This window comes from Vitis vinifera, chromosome 3, assembly GCF_030704535.1.
Source record: "Vitis vinifera cultivar Pinot Noir 40024 chromosome 3, ASM3070453v1".
NCBI lineage: Eukaryota > Viridiplantae > Streptophyta > Magnoliopsida > Vitales > Vitaceae > Vitis > Vitis vinifera.
This window is the reverse complement of record NC_081807.1, coordinates 2,935,930-2,952,557: the sequence shown is the minus strand read 5'-3', so window position 1 is coordinate 2,952,557 and position 16,628 is coordinate 2,935,930. Positions and strand designations below refer to the sequence as shown.

At 32.0% G+C, this 16,628-nt stretch overlaps 1 protein-coding gene across 1 annotated transcript; it reads right to left on the bottom strand.

Annotated features, from left to right (window-relative positions):
- Positions 1-6,469: 6,469 nt before the first annotated feature.
- LOC100245191 (3-hydroxy-3-methylglutaryl-coenzyme A reductase) lies at positions 6,470-9,027 on the bottom strand. Its single transcript, XM_002283147.5, has 4 exons — positions 7,797-9,027; positions 7,499-7,680; positions 7,063-7,409; positions 6,470-6,947 (listed from the first exon to the last, which is right to left on the bottom strand). Exons 1-4 carry the CDS (start codon positions 8,954-8,956, stop codon positions 6,711-6,713), a joined length of 1,926 nt encoding a protein of 641 aa, XP_002283183.2. The 5' UTR covers positions 8,957-9,027; the 3' UTR covers positions 6,470-6,710.
- Positions 9,028-16,628: the final 7,601 nt, after the last annotated feature.

Sequence of the window (16,628 nt, the reverse complement as noted above, 5' to 3'; positions counted from 1 at the left end):
ATTTTTCTCCATTACCACGTTTTCAACAAGTTTGATGGATGATTTATATGAGTTAAATTATCATTTTATCTCTATATATGTTTGACTTTCCCTAAAAAATAATATACATATATAAATATAATAGAAATTGATGATATGTTATTAGTCATGATTCCAATTGTGCATGTGAGGAATCTTAATTTTAAATTTTATCTTGTATCATATGCTATTTTGATTGCTTAAATTTAATCTTAGAAGATTAATAATAGGAGAGACAAATTAAGAATTATTTAAGAAAAAAATTTATGAATTCAAAGAGGTAGTACTACAGTTTGAAATATCGATCATTGAATTTAATATACAACCTAAATTATTATAAAAGAACGTTTTGGTACACAATATAAGTCGTTAATCAAATCTGTGATCGAATGAAAGTATAATGAAATGAGATTTAAGTGTAAAAAATAAAATAAAAATACAAATCAATAAGACCCTTTTAATAATATGCTCGTATGTAAATAGATAATATTATTTGATACAGTGTCAAAATATAAATTTTTGATATTATAAAAAGAGTTAAATAATTAATGGGATTTTGTACCTTGATCATAATTTGATTATACAAGTGTTTAAAGGAGATTCGACAAGGGTATTGGACAATGGGACCAAAAAAAAAAAAAAAATGATATTCCATGCCAAAGATTAACCCTAGTTAGGAAGCTTAAATCCAAAATGGGGTTGAGAGGAAGATCAAGAAGAGAGACACATGGGGAGGGGGATAGATGGGCTTTGATTAATTAAAGAAATCATGGAATATAAAGTAGGCAGAGAAGCACCTTTCTCGAGCCACCAAAAAGGTAAGCATGATTTAGTAAATAATATTATTATAAAGGATTTAATTTGTAGTTTACTAGTTAATGGAGGTATATGTCATCCATGCTTTATTCACAACCATTATCAATAAAGGGCTTAAGGCGTGCTCATCCAACTCACCCTTTGTTTCCTTCTTTCTTTCTTTGCATTTTCAGACAAAAATTATAATTAAATTAAAATTGCAAAATTGCAAAATTGCAAAATTATTCTATCACAATAATTTGAAATAGTGTCTATATATGGAAAAAAAAAAGTTTATCTCTTCTTATCTTCACGAATACAAAAGATGAATGTTCACCGTTAAATCGAAGATAACGTTATGATTTTGTCTGTACTTTAATCTATAATTCTGATTAATAAATTAAAAATATTTAAATACCCTTTGTTTACTAATTCAAGTTTTGTTGTTATACATATATTTTAATATAAAGTCAAAAATTTTGCATAATGCCCTAGAATCAACCTCTATTCAAATTTAAGCTCAAATGCCACCTTCTTCCTTCCTTCCTTCCTTCCTTCTCCATATGAGACAACTAAGAAGAACCCAATATCATCCTCATAAATGAATTATAGAGCAAGATTCAATAGTCATAGCTAGCTTGAATATTCTTCCTCATATGCTTCAACTATAAAGAAAAACTTTCCAAGTTATGCAACAATTTGATGCCAAGGTGGGAGACCATAAAGAGCAGCACTTAACAAATAGCCAGGGAACTAATTAATTAAAAGTGGGGAAGACCCACATGATGGTGTGTTAATTGGGTCCTTAATCAATTCAAAAGGCAATTAATCTGATATGACTTGGTGTTACATTTTCTACACAAAATGCAGCAGCCCTCTTGCCCATCTGATCACCTTAATTGTCGGCTTCCTCCAATATTTGTCCATTATAATATAATCTTTCCATATGCGCACACAATGTAAGGAATCCAATTTTTCTTCTTATCCACCACCTACTACACGTCTGGGCTTGTAAGTTTATGGTATACCCAAGTGACTTGACACCAAACATCAGCCCACTTGCCCTTGACTAGAAATGAGGTTGGTATTTCTGTTTGAGCCACTGCCTCTGGTTGAAATTATGCCCTTTAGATATATATGGTGTTCACAGGTCGACTCAGTTGATGATGGCATGTTGGTGATCTAGTTGGGTGGATACGTGTTGGTATGAGATGAAAAGTATAAAGGCAACATGATCAAAACTTCGGGTAGTCATTGATATAAGGATGAGACTAAGGGGGGTTATTTGGTAAAACTTAATAGTTATTACTTAATTACTTAAGTTGATTATAAATTAAATTATATTTAAGTTGTTGATTTAAAAATTATTACTTAATTTTTATTTTTAACTATTAAAGTTATTTGATAAAATTAACTTAAAATTTATTTTAAATCATCAAATTGACATATTTATTCTCATAAATTGTAATTAAGATAAAGGAGATTGAGTAACAATGAAAGTGATAGAATAGTAAAAGAGATGATAACGGTGATTAGGGCAAATAGGGATAGAAATGTAAAATGAATATATAAACCTAATAATAAGTTAATAATTTTTGTTTTTTTTTTTTTACTTTAAGTCATAAGTTATTTTACCAAACATACTTAATTTAATTAATAACTTAAATTAAGTTATTAAGTCATTTTAAGTTATTAATTTAGTTTACCAAATACCTACTAATTATAAAAAGAATAAAGTTATGAAAAAGTTAAAAAACAGTTTTTCAAATTCAAGTAAAATATAAACTTAAAATATATTTGTTTTCATTAATTGTACAGTAATGACATACTATCGATAAAGCATTTGAATCAAGGTGAAGATTATCGGTAATTTTGACTCAAATTATTTACTTTTTTTTTTTAAAGCTATTATTTTATAGAGTTTAAGTTTGAATAAATTACTATTTTCAAGTTTAAGTAGGATTGAGAAAGTTATTGTTTACTCCATATATAAAATCCTATAAATATATAGCTTTATATAAAATTTTATAAAGGGAATGAAAGAAATTAATGAGTCATCAAAAGTCTCAAAGTTGTAAAAGCTTAAAGAATAATAGAGAAATGGTGTATTAGAATTTAGGTAAAAAAAGATTAAGAAAGTTTTAGTACTAGTAAAGTTTATTAATTAATTCGATTTCTTTTCTCGATAGACCTAGACAACCATACCGAATTACAAAATATGACGATGACTTTTGGAAGATCGACAAAGCTTAACTAATTATTGATTAGTTTAGTAAGATGGAGGCAAAAATGTTATTTAATTAACATTGGATTCCATGAAGGACTGAATATTTTGCAACTAACGCAATGTTTATACTTTGATCCATGGCATATAAACTGATTGTAAATGATCTCTATTTTAGGTCTTCTTTGATAATCTTGATCCAAAGAATCAGTTACTTTATGATATCCCCATAAAAAGTTGAAATGATAAAGATTAATTAAGAAATCAAAAGACATAAAAAGGAGTAAGAACAATTTTTATTTTTATTTTTATGGGGGAAATTTTAGCGACGTGTAAAAAAAATCAACACTATTTGTTATTATTATTATTATTATTATTATTATTTATAATCGAGAATCATTTCATGACCAAGCCTTTAAGACTTTTCATAAGAACGCAAATCTCAGAGTGTTGACCGTCTTATAACAATCAATATCAGGTAAATTCAATGTATTAATTATTGGTGGTAGGATTCAAACCTAAAACCATGTGTCACTTACTGAACCATATTTTTTAGTATTTGTCATGATCAACTGGGTTACCCTGACAGCTAAAATCAACACTATTTAGTCAACAAGAGATGAAACTCTTATGATTAATTAGGGATCATCTTATGATGCACTTGAAGTTATATACATTTGACATCTAAAAAACAATTGATGTTTAATAAGATTAAACGAACATCATACCCTATGACTTATTATAAAAGTCATCATTTGAGTGATTGCATCCTCAAGCTTAAAAGCTATCATGCTTCATAGCTTGAACTTAAACAAGACCGGTAAAGCCCAAGGATCTAAAATGTCGAAACCACTGTATAATTAGAATAAAATTGTCTAACAAAACCTAAAACACTAACATTGATATTATTATCCTTTGAAATGGTAGTTTGGCTTCAACTTCTCAGCCCAACCCAGTCCAGTCCAGTACAGTCCAGAACTCTTCCTATATTCCCTGTTTGTTTTGCTTTAGAAGCTGGGCCTTGGGCCCAAGTTGATTGAAGTCTGAGCTGAAGCCACAGGGCCATGTATGGTCCATCACCATCACTACAACACCTGTGCATCACACCTTTCCAGTGGAGGCTGTGTACCTTGCACAAAATCAATGCTTTTATTCATTGGAATATTTGAGGAAGACTGAAGAGAGAGTCAATAGAGTTGATTGTTGCTATCAAAGCCTATAGTGGTCTGTTTGTTTTCCAGGCTCTGGTTCTGATTTTGGGTGGAGGGCAGAGAAAAAACTAGTGCTTGATTCAATGGGCCAGCTAGGGAGCCAACCAAATTTGAAGTCTCCATCCATCAATGGGACACCATGAAAATGCTCATTCATTGTTCTTATCGGTATCCAACTTTCCATGATTCATGTGTTTGGCAGCTGGCTTTTTACGTGGCTGAAAATACATGTTTCAATTTTTATTTTTATTTTTTATCAAAAACAAATATATATTTTAAAAAATTATTATTAAAATAAAGTGCTTTGAGAATAACTTTTAAGATGGTTTTTGGGGTGTGAAAAATGAGGCCCATTTGACAGGACTTCATCACCATCCATTGAATGAAGTGTATGGAGGGGAACTTGAGAAAGGAAACACCCAAAGATAAAAAACACTAATGGTATTGGGTTTGTATTCTGAAATTTGAACCTCTTATGCTGATCCAGAGATCCCCTTACTCAAACCTCCCTAGATTTCCAAATGGCAACAAAAAGAGAGAGAGAGAGAGAGAGAGAGAGAGAGGAGAGCAGAAAAGCCCTTGTCCTGTTGTGTGGCTGGCAAGTGTGAGACTGACATCTTTGGATGTCAGATGTTCCGTCCATGAACCCATCACCAGATTGTCTCTTTCCAGTTTCCACCGGCATGTTAAACACACAACCCATGTTCCACGCTGTGCAGCTGCAAATTCAACTTCCGCGTGCACCATGGACAGATTTTTTCACTCTCTACGGAACCCACTTGAAACTTCAACTATCATACCATCATTTTCAATTCCAATGACATGAACAAGTTTATGTTAGCATACAAGTGAATTTGTGATATCTCTATGTTACATGGAGGAAAAAGTTCTTCATATATATAAGGGATTCTTAAATTTAAAAAGGATAATAACCACACGAGAGAGTAGATTATTACAAAAATGATATCATAACTATATCTCATCTTGGTGTGTCGTTATAAATAGCATCAAAACTATTCCCAACCCCATGAATTTTTTTTGTTCCTACAAAGAATGTTTATCTATTTGACCTCGTAAACACATTAGATATAATAAAGACATTATATATATAAAAGATAACAATAATATCTTATATCAAATAGAAAATAATAATAATAATAATTCTTAATGATATATATATATATTGGGTGAGCTTAAAAGGAGGATATTGTGTTTCCATCAGAGTGATATCCGGATATTGTCCCTATATGGGAATAAGGATGAAAATATCGATAATCACAGATATATCGATATTTCAATTTTATGGATATATCAGATATATTAGCGAATATTTTGACATAAAATATAGTGATCGAAAATTAATCAAAACTTATAAAAATATAAAATAAAACTCTTAGAAATATAATTAACATTTTAAAGTTATTTTGTTGAAGAAATTGATATATATATATATATATATATATATATATATATATATATATATAATATTGTAGATATCAATAAAAAATATAAATTTAATAAGTGTATATTGATTATTAAATTATATCAAATATTATTTGATGATAATATTGTGATATTTGATTATAATATGTTTAATTTTAAAATATATTTAATATTAAAATTATGATACAATATAAAATAAATGATGATAAATATATAATTTTTATTTATTTAATTAATATATTAATAATATTAAAAACACTATGAAAAAAATTATTATAATCATTTTTATATTTTTTATAATCAATTAAATGGAAAATTTTCATTTAATTATAAAATAATTATAATTAATTTGTTATTTAAAATAATTTTATAATATTTTGTTTATATCCTAACTTTTGATATATATATATATATATATATATATATATATATATATATGTTTGGTCCATGTTATTTAACAACGGGCCCTAGTAGTGCCTACTTGACCTAGTAGTGCCTGTGATGTTGGCTAGACTTTTTGTTAGGGATTCGAAACCCACATGGCAGCAAGAAAATAACTCAATTTTGAGCTTTGATCATGTTGACGGCCCGCGTGCCTCGTTTCGAGGCCTACCGGTACACGATATTTTAACGATATATGGCCACATTTTAATCTATGCATGGGAGTAACATCTCATCTCAATGGGGAAAAAATTCATAGCAATGTATATGTATGGGCTAGTTTAAAAAACAATGAGAAATCATTGGATTCAAGAGATCATATCTACACGGCAGTGGATGGTCAAAGGAAAAAGATGATTCATATAAAGAACACTGGACTCCCCCAACTTTACAACAGAATTTGCAGAGTTTTCTTATACATGGCTTCAAGGAAAGAATACAAAAACAGTTTTGTTTTCCTTGGCTTGGCATGCTTTGATATTTCTTATCCCCTCCATGCCTTGTTGTTCACGATTGGTTTCTACACCGCTATGTTTTTACAACATTCTGAGGTTTATAGTGGCCTCAAGATTGGGAAATCAAGCCTTGGAAACATCCTTGTTGGACCTGTTATATTTCATGTGGCTCCTAACAAGCTGTCCAGCTGCAATTGCAGACATGAGGGAGAGCTCCCCTGCAAGAACCGAACCTGCGACAATGGTGGCCAGCAGCCTTGCGTTTGTTCCCGGCGATTCTTTGTTTGCACCCTTCACCCCAAGCAGGTTCAGACAAGCTGACTGAGATGCAAGTTGGGTGCCACCTCCAACTGTGCCAACCTGAATTCAAACACAATAGTTAGAAATTAATTAGTCCCAGTATCACAGTTCTTGATTTGAACCATTTTTTTTCAGAAATTCAATATGGTAGGGTTAGAGGGTTTGGATTAATTACCTCGATAGAGGGCATGGTGACTGAGACGTGGAGGTCTTTTCCATCGTTGACAGCCTCCATCATGGTGATACAGTGAGAGCTCTCCACATTCTGGGCGGGGTCTTGGCCTGTGGCTATGTAGACTGCAGAGACAATGTTGCTGGCGTGGGCGTTGAATCCGCCAAGGGCTCCAGCCATGGCAGAACCAGTGAGGTTCTTGAGCATGTTAAGCTCCACCAAAGCAGCCACATTGGTCTTCAACACCTTCTTCACCACCTCCTCCTTGATGATGGCCTCGCAGACCACGGATTTCCCACGTCCTTCAATCCAGTTCACTGCAGTTGGCTTCTTGTCCGAGCAGTAATTTCCTGAAATTGGATTCATTGCATTCAATTCAATCCGAATTTCCCAAAAACTGTTACGTAGTTCGAAGAACTTGCTGTGAATAAGAACATACCAGAGATGCCGATGACATCCATGTCGGGGAAATCATTCTGAAGGAAATCCAAAACATTCTGGACGCCTTTGGAGATCATGTTCATCCCCATTGCATCTCCAGTGCTGCTTGAGAATCTGATGTACAGGTTCTTCCCTGCAATTGCGCATTTGATGCTCTGGAGCTTCCCGAATCTGCTGGACCTGCAACCAAAAATCAAACAAAAGGGTTAAATACCATAAGCAACACTTGGGGTTTTGGGATTTTGGGGTTTTGGGGTTTTAGTTCTTCTGAAAAAGAGAAAAAAGGAGTGCAGTACCTGTTGAAGACCAGGGCCAAGGTCTCGAAGTTGAGGGGATTCTCCAGGAACAACATCAATTCAGCAGCCCTCTTGGCGGTGCCGAACCTGACAACCGGAGCTCTGGTCATGGCATCTCTCAACAACACGCTTGTGGCGCCACCAGAGGCGTAGATGGCTTTGCAACCCCTGTTGGTGCTCGCCACCAAGCACCCTTCGGTGGTCGCCATTGGAATGGAGTACTCTCTTCCATCCAACAACAGCGGCCCCGCGATCCCCACCGGAATTTGAATATACCCCACCGGCATCTCACAGCACTGCCCCAAAATCGACTCGTAATCGAGACCCTCCAGCGGCAGCCCCTCCAGCGACGTTCCGGTCATCCTCTGCAACGCCTCGCGGCGGATCGCCGCGGCGCGCCTGCAGTCCCCGAGCCTGGACTCCAGCGAGTACGAAGGAATGGCACCGGCCACCACCGACTTGATGATTTCCTCGTCTTCCTCAGACGACGGAGGGGAAACGGGCACCTTAGGCTTGGGAGAAGCCACAGCCACAACCGGAGGAGCGCAGTCTATCGCGGCGCCGCAGGGGACGGCGCGAGCGTCCTCCTTGACGATAATATCATCCTCTGCATCCCACTCATTATCGTGACCAGGGCGGGCGATAAACCCCTGAACGAAGTCGATCCCAAAGAACCCCAGAAGAAAAATACACGAACCCATAAAGGTAACGATGGCAGCAATCTCCGACAAGGTGACGACGTGGAGAGGGGTCGACGTACGGATCTTCTCCCGCCACCGCGTCAGGAGGAAATAGACGACGGAGAAGAAAACCCCAAAGAAGACCGCGTTGGCGAGATAGAGCGGGAGAGGCAGTGCATCAGAAGCCTTGATGGGATCATGCACATCAACATCAACCTCCACAAGGGGTTTCCCATTAGGCTTGGCCTCGACAGACCCAACTGGTCGCCGTCGGACATCCATGACTGCAGATGGATTCACCAGCGGCGAAAATCGCACAGAAAGAAAAAGAGAAGATCTAGAAATGAAGGGTGTGTGGATTATGAGTTGGGTGAAGAAGCGAATTGAGGGGAGCTGGTATATATAGCGATGCCGGCACGTGTTACAGTTGTTAGTCAAACCCCCATCCCCAGACACTGCCCTTCTCTGCTCCTTCCTCATCCCCTTTCGGTCTTTTCATCTTTCTTTCTAATTTTTTAGGTTCATTCTAAAACTATGGTCTCATATGATCTAGAATGAGTCCATTTGCTTTAACTTAAAATAATCTTAGATGATTTTTCAATTTATAAATTTTTTTTAAAAAAAATTAAGTTAGGAAATGCTAATATTATAAAAATATTAAAATACTTTCCATACAAATTTAATTTCAATTCGGATAGTTTAAAAAATATATTGAAATTTTATATTTCAATAAATGTCAAATATCTAAATATGCAGAATCATGGTATAAATAAATATGACCAAGAATCTGAGTAGTACATTTCTTAGTCATCATCTTTTTTCGAATTTTGATGAAATCATCCTGATATAAAAAATGCTAAAGAAAATTAAGGGTTTGTTTGAGAACCTTTTTTTAAAAACAATTTTCTATTCATCATATGCCCTGAAAGATGGATTATTACGAGTCATAGTTGGCATTCAGGTATCCACTTTAAAGGAAACTTGTCTAAAATTATCAATAGGTGGTTAAGGTTTAGTTATTGATGTGAGATGGATACAGAAAAATGGTGGTTCTAGTTATAATCCAAAAACTATTTATGTATATATTTCATAGAAATGTGAAATCAAAATAGGTGTTAAAGTAGTTAGAAAATATGAAAATAAGGATATCATTTCCAAATTTTTACCTAAAACTGATATGACTTATTTGCAAGATGGAAGACCTATTGATGTGATCTTAAACTATTAGGAGTACACATTTGACAACCAAAAACTATTATTTTTGTTTTCTCTTCTTAAAAATAGAGTGTTTTCAGAAAATATCTTTTAGTCGTTCCTTATTGTTTTCACTTGTTTTATGAGGATTGTTTTAAGAAATAATTATACAAACATGTATAATAATTAAAAATAAAATACTAAATTTAAAATTTATTTTTAAAAATATTAAAAATAAGTTAAAAATATTTTAAATTTCCAAACAACCTTTTGTTCTACAAAAATCACAAAACAATTTTTAAAAATTGTTATAAAAAATTATTTTTTAGAATTGTTTTTGACAACCGCTATCAAACATGTCCTTATTTTTTTTCTATTTGAATGTGATGAAAAGAAGGTAAAAGGAAATATATTAGGTACTTATATTTATTATTCTTGTATTTAGAAGGGTACTTATATTTAATTGTCAAAAATACAAAAGAAAGGAGAAAAATATTGAAGAAATTATTATTTTTTATTTGAATGTATGTAAAACAAATAATAATTAGGTTTTGTTTGACTTGTAGTAAATAAAATGGAAAAAATGTTTTAAAAAAATTATTTTTCTTCTATTTATAAAGGTAAGAAAAATATAAAGGTCATCAAATCTTTAATATATATATATATATATATTACTCTATCATTTAATTTTCTTTCCCTCCACTTTCCCACTATCCAAACAAAAAAAAATACATAAATTTTTCTTACTTTTTCCCTTTCTTTATAACTTTCTCTGCATTTTCTTTTATTTTTATTTTTTCAATTTTTTTTTATAAATAATCCTTTTGTTTTTTTGGTATATATATAGTTTAAATAGGCATGAAATTGTTGTGCCAAGGAAGGGTAGTTTGGACAAACAAAAAACAAGAAGAGGCATAGAGAAAATGTGGGCAGCCAATGGATAGTAGTGATTTGGAATTTAAGAAAAGGAAAGGGAAATGTAGTCCACTAGTTTGAAAGGGAGTATATACCTTATCCCTACCCTCCAATTTCTCCCTTCTCCCAAGTCAATGTCATGCCTTCCATTTGTTTTACATTAGAGCCCCTTGTCTATCATACTCTTCTTGCCTTCCCTCATCCCATGTGCTTCTCGTTCCCTTGTCCCTTTTTTTTTAACCCTTTTATTATTAGTATTAATAGTCATATTGATATTTCGCATTCATTGATGTTGATATTCGAATATAATAAAATATGATTTTTTTTATTAAATAAAAAATTACTGGTTATACCATCGTTTTCTTGATTTTTATATTTCATAGATACAAATTTACTTTTTATTGTATTTAATTAATAAAAATGATTATACATATAATACTATTTGAGTTATGATTGATTCTCGAACTTGAAAATTATTGAAGGAAGAAAAAAAAATTAAGATTTTTTTTTTTTTTTATGTTTAGTTTTCTTTGTGAAAATATGAAAAAAAAAATCAAATATAATTAAAAAAATTTATGCAATTTCAAATTATTTAATCTTTACATAAAAAAAAAAAAAAAAACATTGAAATTAGTTTCAAAATATAGCATTTGAAAGTAATTTATTGACTTTAGAAGTATTTTTTTTTCCTTTGTATTTTTTCTTAAATTTTTTAGAAATAAAATATAACCTTCAATTGATTAAACGAGAAAAAAAATACGTAATAAGAATGTGATTAAATATGAAAAATACAGTCAAATATAAAGAATTGAAATAAGATGTAAAAAAATTAAAAATATGATTAAACCACGAGGAAAAGAAAAAATAAATAAATGAGATTAATATAATTAAAAAAAAATCTGTCTTTTCCATACCTAAAATTTTGCAAATTCAAATGAAACACTTGTCAATGGGGAAAAAAATGGCCCTACTTCAAAGAGACCTTTCTCATTAAAAATCAAAGACTTTGTGAAGGTAGAAAATTGGGTCCATCATCAATCACTTGACAATTCCCAACAAAATCATCCTACACCAATGATTTGTTTAGTTAGACAATCATCTAAGTAAACAAATCCCAAAGATGGGGGATGACCCTTCTTCTTAAAAGAATTCTCTATTGTGTGCCAAATTTCAAAACCACATGTTCATGATTTTCCTTTCCACAATGCCCAAATGAAAGAGCATTTGGAAATTCAATCTCCCAATTTCAACAATAATATCATTAGTTTAATTAATTAATTAATTATAAAATCTCTTGATAGAGTCAAGTGGTTGGCGCCATTTTGTTTTACCAGGACTTGGAAATTAAAATAATAAATTTTAAAGGATATTATTGATATTATAGAAAAAAGATAGATGTTTTATTATTTTAAATGTATTTTACAATGTTTTTATTTACAGTGTTTTTAATGAAAGTGTTTTCTCATTTTTAGGGAAATCACTATTTGAAAATATTATAAGTAAATTTTTAAAATTTTTGAAGTGTTTTCTAAACTTTATCAAATGTTTAATTCTTCCTTGAAAAGAAATAGAAAAGAAAAAATTATAAAAAAAAATTACATTTTTTTAAAACTTTTTCTAACTATTTTAAAAATATTGATAAAAATATTTTTATATTTTATTTTCTATTCTTTTATGGAATCCAAACATATAAAAGTTATTTTCTTAATTTTTTTTAATGCTTTTCAATCCCCAAACATTATCTATAAGCATCAACATCAAAAATCAAATTAATTTCAATAATGTGTAATAACTTGTTGAGAACTGTTTTTTAAAATAATTTTTTTTTTTAAATAAAAAATAATTTTCGGATCTCAAAACACGTTAGATAGAATTTGATTTATTGAAACAATTAAAAATATTAAATATGTAAGAATATTTTAAAAACTTTAATATTATACAAAAGCAAGAACAAGTCAAAAAATAATTTTTTTATTGGGGTTTTTAAAACAAAATTTTATTCTTAAAAATAATCAAGAGTTTTTAAAACATTACCAAACAAACCCGACATTTATTTTTCTATGGTTAGCTCATGCTTTGGATCTAGCAAATATAATCTCCTTTAAAAATAAAGATGAGAATAAAAACAGGGAGGTGAGTGAGTATTCAATTGTGCATTTTGACAAAGAAGTGAGTGGTGGACTTGTAAATGGAAGATCAAGACCGACACTGAAGTGGGCTAAAAATTAAAGATTTGTGGGGACCAATTTCCTGGAAAATTAATCTCTAACTAACAACTAGGGTGGTTGGAAAATGTCACTGCATTCATATTCATTATGGACTATTAATAGAGGTGTGGAAATTTGATTCTCAACTCTCATATGATAATAGGGCCATGGCTTCTTGAGGATTGTTGATTTTCATGGAATGATTCCATGTGAAAATTAGGGAAAAAGGAAAACGAAAAGAAAAACACAGAGATTGCTTACATTTACGAAAATAGGGAAGAAGACTTTCAGTATATATTAAATTAAGGTTATATAAAAGAGTATTTATATTAACCCTCAGGTAATAAAATTTCAAAAATACCCCTAAACCGTACCGCAAAGGGGCGTTACCCCCTCAACCTCTCATTCGCCCTCAACAATAAAAATACAAGTTTGAATAGCAAATGTCGTCGCTCTACTCCGTTTCACTTTGCTTTGCTCTAGTATTTACTCATTTATTTCATATGTCTTTTACTCAATATGAGCCACATACTACAACAAGGAATATTTTTTGTGTTTTTCTTGGGAAACAAATGCCCTTTCAAGAAAATGCACCACCATGGCTGGGAGCTGGCATAGCCCTATGAGGAGGCTGATGGGTATGGATCACTCTCTTTCTTTTTTTCCCCTAGAAAAGTGGAGAAAAATGGTTGGAAAAAAAATGATTAGTAAATAGAAGCCTTTGGATTGGCTAGTCCTCAGTCATAGATGAATACAGGGAGTCTTGGGGTGTTTTTTTCTCAAGTTCAAAACTGCTGACCAGCATAGTGCTCTTCAAATTACCATATGTTTGACCAAAATGCTCTAAAAATCCACTTGGTAATGCCTAGGTGATTTTATCCACTTAGTCTTGATTGAGGATTGAGTGGATTTTTATTTCCTCTACTAAAATCTCCTTTCTAAGTCTTGCCTTAGAATTTTGGACCATCTTGACAGCCAACGAACTCATCCCTAAATGTGTGAATTTTTTTTTTTTTCTAACTTTCAATCCGTTGAAAGCTTTCTATACTTCAAAAGTGCTTTTAAGAGACGAAGAATTCGTTTCTTTTATTCTCATGTGCACTTTTTATCAGAAAGAAAAAGAAGATGTGATTTAAACTAGACTTAGTTGTACTAAGAGAGACTCTCTCAAAGTTGACAGACCCACCCACTACAGGGCCTAGACTCTATGTATCATCATTCCTCTTTCACTTCTCCTTCTAGTTTGCTTCTTGGTTACTACATGCTTCAAGTTTGAATTAAAGACTAAAACAGAATAATATCAAAATATGCTTTTCCAAATTCAATATACAAACACCATTCAGAGTAAGATGTCGATATTCGATGCCTTAACCCGATGATATTGCACATTTTGAGTAGTGCAACATCAAGTGGTCTACAATTTCTCTCAAATCCAAAAGGTGGCACAACTTGTAACAAAGGCATCCGACCTCCAATTTTTCATTTTGATAAAGTGGAATAGAATTCAAGGCAAGGGTGCAATAATGTTATTCCTCTCTTTTGATCCCTTTGGCTTCTACATAAAACAAAAACTCTATTTTAATTACATATACTCATTGAAAGACTTGGACACTAAGGTTGTGTTTGATTCCCGGAAAATATTAAAGAAAAAAAAAATACAAAGAAAAATGATTTTTTTATGTTTGATTGTCTTATTAAAAATATAAAAGAAAATCAAATATAATTAAAATTAATTAAAATTTCATGTATGTTTAAATTATTTTATCTTTATATCGATGAGTTAAAATAAATAAAAAGAGTTTGAAGTAATAAATATAAATAATTTATCGACTTTTAATCTTATTTTTTATTTTTCTTCATTTTTTCTTTCCTTCTATTTTTCCTTTATATATTTTTTTGCTTACATTTTCCCTTATATTTTTGGGGAATCAAACATAGCGCTCAGCATGTCATTATTTAAACAAACCAATTGGCAGGATCCCACAACAATTGAATAAAATTTGGTAAAAAATCATTAGAAAATACATTAGTTTTTGTGAGTCAAAACCTACAAAAACCAAGACATAAAACTCAACTCTAAACAAAGTATTTAATTACTATTTTGACCATACTACTAGACACTAGTTCAATTAAGGCCCAATTAAATTAACCCATCTAGGATCAAAAGACTAGTCCTATTATGTCATAAATTTGCCATTATGCATGTGGGCCAACCACACCCACAGATATGATGTTGAGGATGCAGTCAAGTCTAACCACTAATAGTATTCTCCATATGTGTAAAATATTATATTTGGGAAACTCGTCAGGATGTACTTCCAAATGGGGTGGTGGGTTTCATGCAATTTTAATTTGTGAGAACAAAATATTGGTAAGATTGCACCTTTCCTTGATGACCCAACTCTTGAAATCATCATATATTCTGACACTTGTATTTTATTTGGAAACTTTGGGCTGTTCAATCCTACCCTTCTATTAACAATGGTGCCGTTGTTGGTGTACAGAGTGTTAGGTTTAGCTGGCTGTTTTGGAAAATAATAACCTTAATAATGATGATAATAATAATAATATCATATTAATTAATATAAAGGAAAACAACAGAAAAAAAAGAAAAAAAAAACTCTTGTTATATTATTTTAGTCTAAAATCGCGTTTGAAAGCTCTTTTTTTAAACATTTGTATGGAATCCTTCGTCTTGAGATTTATATTTTTCAATGCGATTTATTCATATTTTAAGGAAAAGAGAAAATATGTTTTTTTTTTTCCTCACAAGCATATCTTTTGAAGAAAATTTAAATACATTTTAAAAGTATTTGGTATTGATTTTCAAGTATACCAAGGTGCGAACTTCCAAGAGATGAAAAAAATTTTCAATTTTGGTGACTACCAAAGAACCACACTAGCAAGATTAGTGGACAAAAGGAAGGGTAGGGACGAAACAATAGGTTGAGATGAGATCCATGCATTAAACTACAAGCAAATGACTTCAAAATGCTAAGTCATAGAAGCAAGGGAGAGGGTGAGATTTTAACACATGCCTTGGTAAAAAGCCATCTGAGATTTTCCTCCACATTTACTAGTCTCACGCTCCCTTCAAAAATGGAAAGTGAGATCATCAACTTTGGAAAGGAAAGTGGCACTAAGAACAAGGCACACGCAAAACACAAAAAATATATATTATAAAAGGGAAGCACAGTACATTTGAATGTGATTTGTTGATTCTTGATTTCCTTTACAAAGACTGTTTGCCCTTATTCATCAGTCTCTCCTTATAACCAGATCAATGGTTAAGAACTTCCCTCATGTTTCCTCTCAAGCAAGCCAGTCAAACAAACAAGTCTTTGAAATGAGAGGTACTCAAAATTTCTTTGAGCAAGGAACCACCTTCTTTTTTTTTTTGGGCTTCTGGCCTAATACCCTTGTCATTGGAACCAGGCCACAAGGGGCAGTGTGTCAGGCCAACATTTCAGAAAGATTTTAAACTGCTCCACAAAGGGAAAGCCTCTTTCAAAGGGCAATCCTCCACGTATTATTGGACTATGACTTGGCCCTCAGCCCATTTCTAACTAAAACAGTAGTTTAAACTTTAAAGGTTGAACTCTTTCCATCCTCTTCTAATGTTTTTCCACAATCCCACATGGAAAGGTCTCTCTCACCCCGACTATGCATGTACCCTGTCAAACTCTCTGAACCTAAAGTGGTGGCTGCAGTTCCTTGTGAAGATTGCCAAAGTAAGAACAACCCTCCAAGCCCACATGAAACGGAAAAGAAAATGGACACTGGGAATACTTTTGAGGCTTCCATGAGGGAGATACTTGTGGGAATTTGACACTGAG

Coding starts and splice junctions, on each gene's coding strand:
- LOC100245191 (XM_002283147.5), bottom strand. CDS start 8,956: ATGAGGAAGGAGCAGAGAAGGGCAGTGTCTGGGGATGGGGGTTTGACT. Junction 7,681..7,796: donor TTGGCCCTGGTCTTCAACAG/GTACTGCACTCC, acceptor TTTTGGTTGCAG/GTCCAGCAGATTCGGGAAGC. Junction 6,948..7,062: donor TCACCATGCCCTCTATCGAG/GTAATTAATCCA, acceptor GTTTGAATTCAG/GTTGGCACAGTTGGAGGTGG.